General features: G+C 38.7%; 2 protein-coding genes across 4 annotated transcripts; one reads left to right on the forward strand and one right to left on the reverse strand.

The window, feature by feature from the left end:
• The first annotated feature begins 1875 nt into the window (after positions 1 to 1875).
• MED7 (mediator complex subunit 7) lies at positions 1876 to 6009 on the forward strand. Of its 3 annotated transcripts, none has more exons than XM_086975908.1 (4): positions 1876 to 2382; positions 4226 to 4336; positions 4593 to 4882; positions 5313 to 6009. In XM_086975908.1, the coding sequence occupies exons 2-4, from the start codon at positions 4226 to 4228 to the stop codon at positions 5584 to 5586; spliced, it is 675 nt and encodes a 224-aa protein (XP_086832034.1). In that variant the 5' UTR covers positions 1876 to 2382; the 3' UTR covers positions 5587 to 6009. The 3 variants fall into 3 exon arrangements, with proteins under 3 accessions (XP_086832034.1, XP_022659093.1, XP_022659087.1); XM_022803358.2 differs by lacking the exon at positions 1876 to 2382 and adding an exon at positions 3239 to 3425; XM_022803352.2 differs by lacking the exon at positions 1876 to 2382 and adding an exon at positions 3241 to 3544.
• A 367-nt stretch (positions 6010 to 6376) lies between these two features.
• On the reverse strand, positions 6377 to 9036 carry LOC111253108 (uncharacterized). Its single transcript, XM_022812050.2, has 2 exons — positions 8601 to 9036; positions 6377 to 6844 (listed from the first exon to the last, which is right to left on the reverse strand). The coding sequence occupies exons 1-2, from the start codon at positions 8808 to 8810 to the stop codon at positions 6596 to 6598; spliced, it is 459 nt and encodes a 152-aa protein (XP_022667785.1). The 5' UTR covers positions 8811 to 9036; the 3' UTR covers positions 6377 to 6595.
• Between the last annotated feature and the right edge of the window lie 2118 nt (positions 9037 to 11154).

Raw genomic sequence — 11154 nt, forward strand, 5'->3', positions numbered from 1 at the left:
AGCTCCTCAGCAAAAGTTCATTCTTTTTACTGTACTATATTGGATTGACAAGCAGTCTACTTCGTTACAAAACAAGACAGTCCCAAATACAAAGAGAGCCGTGGCTGACTTCCGCATTGGCGAGCCGTTCACGGTCATTTCATAGCATCGTCGTTTTTTGCAAGTAACATTTCTTCTTTTCTATCCTAAAAATTCATCGATTACTGGGATTATGCACACAGAAGTCAAAGAACTTCTCACAGAATCACCCTATTGGTTATTACTAAATTACTCAAAAAATTATAAAAAGATAGGTTCCTTTTTTAACACTACTTTCAGCATCTCTTCGTAAAGCTAATACAATACCCAGGTATGGACAGCTTATGTGGCTATAGTCCCTGACGGTCCGTTTTAGTGATAACTTATCAAGCTACAAATTTGCTCGTTCACGTTAGGGACGCGTGGTGGTATAGGTTCGAATCCGGACATAGACACACGGTTCGTTTCATACTGGGAGCCAGCCGTCTGTTGAAATGCCCGACGGTAGTGATGGATAGTAAACTTAAAAGATAGAGAAGCTCTGACGGCCTGCTACGATGGCTAATAGAATTCACAACATAACTATAAAACACTTGCGTGTGAGAATGATGTGTGAGATGATAACGACGTCGCCATCAGAAACTACTTTTGCAGAAGCCATACATTCGAATTTACCTACTCGTTTAAAACATTTTTAAGGAGATCCTTCTTATAGTTTATTACTTCGGCAGTAAGGAGTAAAAAAATAAGGCTAAAAGGACGAACATAAAGGATGCGTGGCCACGAAAAGGCAAGAGGGCGCGTCCCTGTTGGAGTTCAAAAAAAAAAAAGAACCACTGTAAACCCCGTCATTTTACTGAAACAGTCCCGTATGAGTATTGCTTTGCTTAAAGTCCAAATTGGAATAGAAAAAGTGGGAATAAAAAGAAAATACGATTATCGTGCCAAATAAATATCTCGAGTATACTTCGTCCGCGAGTAACTGCAGATTCGTGGTCCAGCAGTCTTCGCTTCGAGCTGTTGTTATGTGCCTGCATCTCATAGGTAGTACTCTTAGCTAATATAACTCTGTTTCACGAGTAGCTGGTAGATGGCTAGGAATTTGAAATATACTAAGAGCGGCAGTGGTTATGAGATAATTAATATCATTTTAAACTTCGTTATCTTTTGAGAGTTATGTGGTATTGCTTGGTATTATATTACTCCCAAAATGGAGTTATGCTCAATTGAAACATGAACGATTAACTCTCACCACAAGCAGATAGAAACGGAATTGTGGCCTCGTAAATACCATTGCAAATATCTAAGGTTTAAATATAAGAATTCAGCGCTTGAATCTTCTTGTCCCACACAAAACCATAGTAGGCTATATTCGGCGCGTAGAAAATAGAACGTAAATCCCTGTGAGCCAACAGAAGAATTCGGTCTGTGGTGAATCGCTGGAAATATCACGCTAATCAAACCTTGAACACGAATTATACCCTTGAGGAAACTTTGTTTCAGCTAATGGTATTAATTAAGAATCACTATTCGTAAGACGTATTAAAAACAATTTGTTGTACTGCATTTTGTGATTTTAATTATTATTATTACAATCCACTTATTCTAAATTCAGGTATTTGAAAATTGAACAATTCGCAAAGTCAGTAATCACTTATAAGCTCTATTTCGCATAATGGGCAGTGAGTACACTCTGGTGGAGCTAAGAAAACATAATTCGCATAGAAGCTAGGATTAGGGGATGTTCTGTGCAGGCCAAACAGTCCTTTCTTTACCTAGTAGATTGGAAAGCTGTTGTTCTGTATATTATTAGACTGCTACAAACGAATCCGGCGGACACTGAAATTAACTAGTGCCTGAACCATACACCGCTAGCAAACAAAACTTAACTGGAAAAATCTCTAGTTCCTTAGAAATCTATTAGTAAAAATCGATTAAGTTTACTTCAAGAGAAATTAGTTTAGGAAGAAAAATATTTTTCAGTCTCGAAGCTAAACGTTTATTGGCTAAGTATTTGCTTCTCGAAGGCAGCAGAAATTCATCGAAGGTTGGTTAGGACATTAGTGAAGGAAACCTTAATCGAAAGCATAGTGCGTCACTGGTGAAAACTTTTTAAAAACGGATATTGAAGCGTTGTAGACCATCGAGGAAAAGACCAGATTATGAGACGCAAAGGATTGGGATGTATTGCCGCAGTCGAGGAGGTTTTTCGCACAGCGTTTAATTACATAATGTTACATGAGGTTATAGCAAGGGAAGTTTGCTTTCTATGCCTCAATTACTCCATGGATTGAGTGAAGGAATACTCAATGCTGGCTTCAACCTGCTTATTCGTTCGTTCTCTAGATTCGTGTAACTAAAAAGGTAACTAATTAGCAAACATATCGCACTATTGATTCACATTGAAAAGCCATAGACAGTGAAATTACATATGGGAATGCGAATAATAAGTATATGGTTGTCCAGAAGCTGCCGAAGCGCTGGATACGCGTGTAAGGAATAAAGGAGTACGTCTAACACATAATAAAATAATCATTGTAGCCGAACTATTTGAAGTTTTTCAATTTTAAAATCCGCCATATTTGTTTGCAGTAGCCTAATATTTATCTATTGTCGTCCGTTGTAAATAATTGTTTTCGATTATTTATTGATATGAGTTTAAATAGGCCGCTTCTGTACGAAGCAGCACTATGATGTACTTCTTTAAATATTTTATGTATTTCACCTAAATATCTTATTCACTTTGGTATTTCTTTTTTGCTTTGTCCAATTGCCCTTTGCTTGAAAATATTTTCTATAAAATAACTGTATATGTGTACAATAGCATGTAACATGTAGATATAACATGCAGCAGACAAGAACGCATAACAAATTGCCTCTTTTGCTGTGCTTCCGCTCATTCTGCAAAATAATATTATTTTTAGTCAGTTTCATATCGGCTTGATCACAGTTCCTAATGGAAACATAGCTATGCACTTATAATAGTGAGATAAAAAATGTTCATTTTACTAAGTATGCACACGAATTCAGTAAAAATAATTGCAACATTAAAATCTATAAGCGCAAAGTAATTGTGAATTGAATGGTTGCACGGCCAGTTTAAGTTCCTAAAAAAGAGCAGAATCGCATGCACCTATTTTCTATGCGACGACCATCGGATGTATCGCTCTGGCGCCCATGTCGTCGTCACTGAATCGATTGCTCTTCCTGGTGGCAGTCGTATTAGCCTAACAACACAATCAGGACAGTCCAATAAAAACACACAGACATACGCTTTCATCTGGAGATGGAATAAAAACAAGCTTCGGCGGAATGGTTTCTTGTTGCAAATGAAGACTACTTCTGTGCCAGCATTATCGCCTCAGCGAACGAACCGGGGATCAAATCAATCGTAACGGTGAAAACGGGTTCGTGTGGTGAAGTTTGGAATGTTTTGAATTTCGACATTTTGTGCTATTCATCTGGGTTTGGTGGAAATCGTTAAAAGAGAGTTAAATATACCGTAACGCGAGACGACATCGGCAGGGTAAATGTCAAATTAATGCCAAAATAGAAATATCAATTAATTAATAGCAAATCCAAATTTGCATAGGTTATAAGTAAGAAGTTGAAACGATAACACAACGTGTATCAACGTGAGTAAATTTTACCCAATTAATGGAATAAAAAGTAATATTAGTTAATTCTAAATATTAATTTAATCTGACTAAGTCGTTTTTATTTCCAGAAACGCTCAAAAGGGTAGTACTCTTCACTTGTTTTAATTAAGCTGTACTACCTATTTTTATGCTTTAATTATGTATACAACATCAAATGATAATTTTTCAAATCTGAGACAACCTCCGAACTGTAGCATCAAAAAGTTCTACACAGGTGCTTAATATCGCGTTTGCATGACCTTCTTGTATTCTGCAGTATAACTAAAGAATCGTTCAGGTAGTTTACCTAAACACAAATTTCACTTGACGACGTTCCGTGCTGCTCACTATGAGCAAAATATTGTTCAAAAGTTCTTGGTTACACCCATCTGCATGCTTGTCGGCTACAGAAGATGCAATACTATTGTTATTCTTGTTGTTATTCTTTTAAACTTCGTTAATACACAGGCCCAAATTGGCTGGTACATGCCATGTGTTGATTAAAAAATCAGTATTTAATGCAGAATTTAAATGAAGCTGTTTTCGTTGCTGCTTTTCTAATGTTGCAGATGAGTGAGCGTTCGAGTTCACTGCCTCTTCCTCCACTCCAGTACGTAAAGCACTACACGGATGAAAACATTGCACGAGGGCGAGCCCTGTCGCCCCCGAAACCCATCACGGTTAGTACCAGAGTTGACATAATCAAACTCAGATCAAATTTGCATGGAACTATTTATTTACCTAGTAAACAAACCTTAATATGTCAAGCTATGATATCACACGATAGAGAACCAGTGAACTACGTACGTTTACGTATAAGCGTCATTTTGTAAGTTCCTTCATGAATTCTGTCACTGATAGAAGCCTTGGTTGAAGTCTTATTTAAGAGATCGTTCTTTATCTCTTTGCTTGTCGTATTTTACTGTGTCCATCTAGGAGGCATACCGAATGTTCGACGCACCATTCCATCCGGATGATGCAATTATCAGGCCGTTAGAGACCCAGGGTATCAAACGTCTACACCCGCAGAGCTACGATCCAAAGCGCGAACTAAAAAAGTTGAATCATTCAATTCTTGTCAATTTTATCGACATGATTGACGTTCTAATCAAATGCCCCGATACTTCGCGAAGAGAGGAGAAAAAGGACGACCTCAACCTGCTATTCGTTCACATGCACCACTTAATCAATGAATTTCGGCCTCACCAAGCCAGAGAAACACTCAGGTAAATTCTATCGTGTGTACGCGTTCGTACATACCAGTTAGTTTAGCGAATTTGTTTAAAGATGTTATTTGATTTATTAAATCTAAAGATCTAGTGAACTGAAATGTGACGCTATAGTATGTTTGATGTATGCTGTAAACGCACTTTTTCCCCAGAACTTCCTGTTTGTAACATCATACGTTTTACGGAGAATTCCAAATCTTCTGTGATGCAGTTAGATGCGTACATTCTTTAGCGGTTTAAAAGTTGTGGGTATTCCTTATTCAACTAAGAATACCTCACCGTGTTGGCGCAATGTCCTAGCTGAGAGTAGCATGTATTGGTCTACTGGGGTGTCCGCAGATCTCATGTATTTGAACAAAAGTGTATCTACCTGTATTGATTCCATTTAAAAACTTCTTTTGTTAATTTCGATATCTGTGTTTATCAGGGTTATGTTGGAGGTACAGAAAAAGCAGAGGCTAGATACGGCTGAGCGTTTTCAGAAGCAGCTTGAGAAGGTTGCAGAAATGTTGAAAGCAACTACAGACTCGCTTCCAACGGACAACCAACTTTCAGTTGATCAGCTTCTCGAAAGTACGACGCGTATGATTTGGAGCGCACGTGAAGCAAAAAACGCTCAGGATGGTCGTGAGATGCCCGAAATGCCTCAATGCGATCCGAGGGACCGATTCATGTGTGAACTTGTCGATAATAACATGTAAACTAATGTTTTTGTATATATAATCAGCTATGTGATGTGTGATAGGAGAAAGCAAGGTCAGAGTGCGATGCCCTTATGAATTAGGATTATGCTGTGGCAAACATGCGTTCAATTGGTAAAGATTCAATCATTTTACTTGAAACTTCGAAACGGCCAATAATATAAGTGCAGAGACTACTTGGTCGTAACGAGGAATGATAATCAGGTAATTTTTAATTGTCATAATTAGTTGAAAAATGAGCCGAATCATCAATGTGATTGCAAATGGAAAATAGCCTTTACGGGTATTTGCCCAGTGTCCTGCCTGGCATGCTTGCAGATCCGTGGGATCTAAAGCGTCTGTGTGACTGTGTAAGTGTGCATTGTAAAATATTGTGTAATAAATACGATTGTAAATAAAGTGATTTATGGAAATTCAAACTTACCCCAAACTTCTTTTATAAAATTGTCTGAGAACAGCTTGCAAACAAGAGACCAAGAAAACAAGAGAAGCCGCCGCCCGTCTCTATTTCAAAAAAAATTTCGTCTAAGCTTTCAAGCAGTGAAACACGTTCAAGAGAGCACGTTACATATCACATACACGAACGATATGCCTGTTACATACCATATTTAAACGATTGGTTCTACATACGCGGCTCTTAATCAAGACAGATGAATCGATCCGAATCTGAGATAGTACCGGACTACTATAATTTCCATCAAGCCCAGTATATGAACCAAAATCTGCAGAATTGATCATACATATCAGCTCCGTATACACAACGAACTGACAATGGTGACAGCGGTAACCTCGAGCAGATACTATATAAATTTATTATATCATTAGTCAGTTCGTATTTATTTAATTCTCTCGTTGGCTAGATCCGACGTTTCAATAACGCCGACGTCCTTTACAGATTTCTCTCCCTTTTTTTCTTTCTTTTCTCTAACAGACTTCCACAGACGTTGGCTGTAGTTAATCAACTATCGCCTTTCACGCTCAAAAGGCTATCACGCTTAGTGTTGATTTGTTAGATGATGTTACAGCAGCCTTTCTTAGACTTCTTGCTTGTATTGGGTCCTTTTCCTGCATTTTTGAACGGCCCGTCCGTTTTCTTTTGGCTGTCTTTGCCTGGCGGGCCCTTCATCGCAGATTTCATGTCTTTTCCTGAAACGTCCTTCTTAACGGTATCACTCTTCTTAGCTTCCCCACCTTTTGAGGGCGTCGCACTTGTACCCGGCGCCTTTGCGGCACCTTTTAAACCGGAAGGCACTGGTTTCTAAAACAAATATAAAATTTGTTAAACAAGCCTCGCACAACAAATAAGGCGCGGCCATTGGCACGCGCAAGCATTAAGAACTTCGCTCACCGATGCGCAGCCTGAAATTGCGCAAACTATAATGGCCACGCCATTTTGATTGGAACCCTCAACAGTATCTAAAACCATAAAAAAATTGATATTGTGTTTATTTAAATATATTGACAAATCTTTCGAACATACAAGTTCGTCTATCACTACGTTCTTTGAAGGAAGACTGTTTCACTTATGGTACGGTGCTAAATACAGTATATCTACAGCCTCGAGGAGGTTCCCTTAAAACGTAGCGGCCGCTTAGTAACAAAGACATCAGACCCCCTAAGCGCCAAACGACTGGAAAGCAGAACCTTCGCTTGGACCACAGAAACACGTCCGCCTTTTCACCATAACAACAGCCTTCTTATGTATAATTAAGGTGTATATCCAGAGTTTCAGTACCTTCCCGAAGCCCTCCTGTCATAGCTCGGTACTTTCTTGCTTCACACCTAGCATCTTGCCTAGATACGAGGCTTCGAAGAATGAAACGAATCCAATCCACGATTTACAATAGAGTACAAATTATCTCCGTTGTTTTAATATCGTATTTCGTTTTGTTTTACTTGTTTATTTACGTAAATTATAATAGCCTATATAAGCATGTGTGAGATTAAGGATGTGGTAGTGCCACTTTACAGGATAGCAGGTACCGATGGTTCTATAGCCCTGCGATAAATTACGATACAAACCACCTTTACCAAAAATAATTAGCGAGCGCTATGTTCTTGAGAGATCACCGTTACACAAGCTATACAAGTCTGACCACAAAGGAATTCCCATGCCTGAAAATCTTCGCTAAACCGATTTATTAATAAAATTCTTTAATTGGGTAACAGATACGCTGATTCACCTGAGGTTACAGACGATACGAATTAGAGAAATTACCGTAGTCCGCTTTTACTAAATTGCGGGATTAAGTGACGCAACCTTTCATATAATGGTATTAAGTATAATGGTATAAAGTAACTCATCGCGTGATAGTAAGTTTAAGGACATGGTGGTCTTGGTTTAAATGCAGACCTATCTCCGTTTCGTGCAGTGAGGCAGCCATCTTAAACATGGAAGTCTGAAATACTTACCGCTAACTGAACAAACTGCACTGCGGGAATAACTATTTATTCGTATATCTGACTGCGTTTATTTAAACCTGTGTAAACTCTTTTCGAGGCCATCTTTTCCCTTTCAAATTAGTCGCATGGATCCAAGACCTACAGCCTCCAGCTGGCACGATAAACATCACTAAAAGATAATACTTCGCCTTTCTAAGTTCTAATCAACTAAAGTTCCAAGGTCGTTAATGTTCCTCGCCCACATATTTCGTGCTTTTTTAGATATGAAAACTTAGTCTCAAAGGGCTCCGAAACAATTTTTGCAAACTTCATTGTTCCTTATAAACAAGCTGTAACTTTCTCAGTTGAAACTAACTGCCTGACAAATCATTATTTATGAGCTTCATATTATCGTGTACTTCAATACTATATGGAGGCTTATACCCATCTTGGTCTTGCTTATCCAGCATTAAGTACGAATAGCATTAGTGAGATACTAGTCGCCATGTTAATTCCGAAACCACAAATGAACCTTACTTCTACTATGGACCGAAACGAATGCCTGAAAATCCGCGAAGATATCGACTGGCCGGATTCATTAAGGGTTTCAAAAGCGTGGTTTGTTCTCTTACCGAGGAACGTGAATCCGTCCCGACAGTCGGAGTCTTCGACTCTCCGCTTTTGGCGTCATCGGGCTTTTTTGATTCCTTCTTGGCGTCGCTTTCTTCGCTGCCTTTGTCTCCAGCCTCAGACGTTCCACCTTCGGCTGTCTTCGATTCTTCGCTTTCTTTAAGATTGGACCCAGTGAACTCCTCGTCTTCAGCCTGTGCTGGCTGCGACATACCTGAGCTAGTTTTCTAATGTATGACTGCGCTCAAGCAAAACCTTCAGGCACCGATGTTTACTGCTATCAACACCACGCGGACCTACTTGTCCTACGTCGAAACCAAGCGCGCACGCTAAAACCCGCCCAGCGACAGTCGCTTCGTTATGGCTCTGCGATAGCGAACAAATGATACCGAAACAAAACGGTGTCGAGGGCTAGATAGATTAAACTTAAGATTTGCACGACTCACACTGTAGTCGTTCGTCAAAATGAATAAAACGAATTTTTTAGTGTTTGAACGCAACTAAACAAAAACTGGTCGTATACATTTTTTTCATGGAGATTACCGAGGGAACGTATAAAAAATTGCTTAGCTGCTTATTGAGATCTTTTTAACATTTAAATGTTGAGGGCAGTGTGTATGTAAGAGCTGACAGCATCTATGACTCAACTTTAAAGCTTGGCTATTTTTAACTATGATAGCAAAACTTAACAAATTTTGCAAAGTAACAACCAAGCAATAAATATTCGTTTTTTATTTATTCGAAGAAACGTTGCAGCTTGTATCTTAGAGCTAAAAGTAAAACGACCAAATTTCATTGCTCTTATATAGTAGGCGTTGCACCATATTCAGGTTATGGTGTCCATGGTTCCGAAGAAAATGTGTGTACGTCGTGTTTTCATTCTGGCAGGGGCCGCTACGAGTGGTAATTAGTAGCAACGATGCTTACCTTACAGTGAGGTGATACTGTGCCGCAATAGCGAACAGCATCGACAAATAGCATACCTGCTATCTTCAGGTTTATAGATAAACATTATGCTATATTGCAGTTCTTAAGAAATGTGCGTTACTTTCTGCGCATCATATATAAAGATCGTGTATATTTTAATGATAGCACCTTTTTCTCAGCCAACCGATTGCAGATTTTGAGGGCGCGGACTTTTTCGATAAAAAACCATATCTGCAACACTGGCTAATAAGAAGTAAAATTGGTTTTCTAAAAGCTGTGATTTATTTTAATTATGGTGGTAAAAAGAATTTTTGTAATTATAACGAAAAACTAAACAAGAACTCCTAAAAGTGAACTCTTTCGGATAATGGTTGTGTGAGGGCAGCATTATTGCGAAGTTGCTTGCCATTCTTACGAGTTCTCTTAACATAGAATACCATAAAAATGAGAGTGGACCGCTTTCTAAAAAATTCAAATTTCAAGAAGTGCTTTTCATATTACTTTTCGCGAATCAGCCGTACTACAGCATATTCGGAAATACTTCGTAAAGACCTGCCTTGATTTGGTGACCATGCTTAGAAGTATCTGGTTCAAAAACACCATTGAAACAGACATTGAATATACGTTGAACATTGGACATGGCGAAATTTTTAGCTCTGTGAGACATTGCACTCACTTTTACCATTTTTTCTGGACACGTTGTTATTCAGGTACGAGACAGATACAAAGATAAAATAACACATACGAATTCTGTCATCAGTAATACAAAATAGTTATTTTCTACTTTCTGTTGGTAAGTACGCTTTGAAATATCGTATAAACAAATATATTTCGTTGCTATCGGTTCGTAATAAGATTATTGTTTAACGAAAAGTGTTCGTGTTAAGTACACGACGATGTCATTAAAGCCGAAAGGTTTTAGTTCTACAACGTATACTGTGTTTCCAGTTACGAGTTAAGGTTTAGACGACTTCTTACTTAACCGTCAAACCACAACCTTACCAATCCTCAAATAACTTGTTAATACTCAATACGGTAAACGCAGTTGTTAATACTATCTTGATTAGCTTTGCTCTCTTAATAGACAGTCTCGCATCGGTAGCGATTGTCGGCGCCACTATGTGGCCCGTAACCAGGTCTGACGTTACTGAAGTATCTGCCACACGCAGACCCTTGACTCCACGCTAGGTGTATAAGAAATAGATTTCTATAAAAAAAAAAACAAAGATTTGTTTGCATAGATGTCAAGCGTCGAAACTTCGACTACGACGACATGTTTGCGTATGAATATCTTGATCTCCTTTCCTGCTAACATACATGCAACGACACGCCAACATACGGCATTGTACCCAAAATGTATTGGACTCTCTCCAAGGTTTCCTGCGAGCATCACCAGCAGCCGAATAGCTCTCGTATACAGCTTTTCAAGTCGTCCCAGGTTACATTGCTGAAGCATATTCCTCTACCAGTAATGCTTCGATTAACTTCACGAACGATAGTACTGCACATATTATTGGTGATCAAATAATTATAAGAGCCGTTGTAGGCATTACTGTCCATGGACTGTTTTTGTGTATAAAAACGGAAGCGATCTAAAACCAAAAAAATCTGGGAAAAATGACCCAGTAG

This window comes from Varroa destructor, unplaced genomic scaffold (assembly GCF_002443255.2).
Source record: "Varroa destructor unplaced genomic scaffold, Vdes_3.0 BEIS01000001.1, whole genome shotgun sequence".
Classification (NCBI taxonomy): Eukaryota; Metazoa; Arthropoda; class Arachnida; order Mesostigmata; family Varroidae; genus Varroa; species Varroa destructor.

Bases quoted from the DNA above. Each gene is read 5' to 3' on its own strand.
- MED7 (XM_086975908.1), top strand. From the start codon at position 4,226: ATGAGTGAGCGTTCGAGTTCACTGCCTCTTCCTCCACTCCAGTACGTA. The intron at 4,337-4,592 runs GTTAGTACCAGA...GTGTCCATCTAG, and splicing joins CGCCCCCGAAACCCATCACG to GAGGCATACCGAATGTTCGA. The intron at 4,883-5,312 runs GTAAATTCTATC...TGTGTTTATCAG, and splicing joins CAAGCCAGAGAAACACTCAG to GGTTATGTTGGAGGTACAGA.
- LOC111253108 (XM_022812050.2), bottom strand. From the start codon at position 8,810: ATGTCGCAGCCAGCACAGGCTGAAGACGAGGAGTTCACTGGGTCCAAT. The intron at 6,845-8,600 runs GTAAGAGAACAA...TATTTGTTTTAG, and splicing joins GGACGGATTCACGTTCCTCG to AAACCAGTGCCTTCCGGTTT.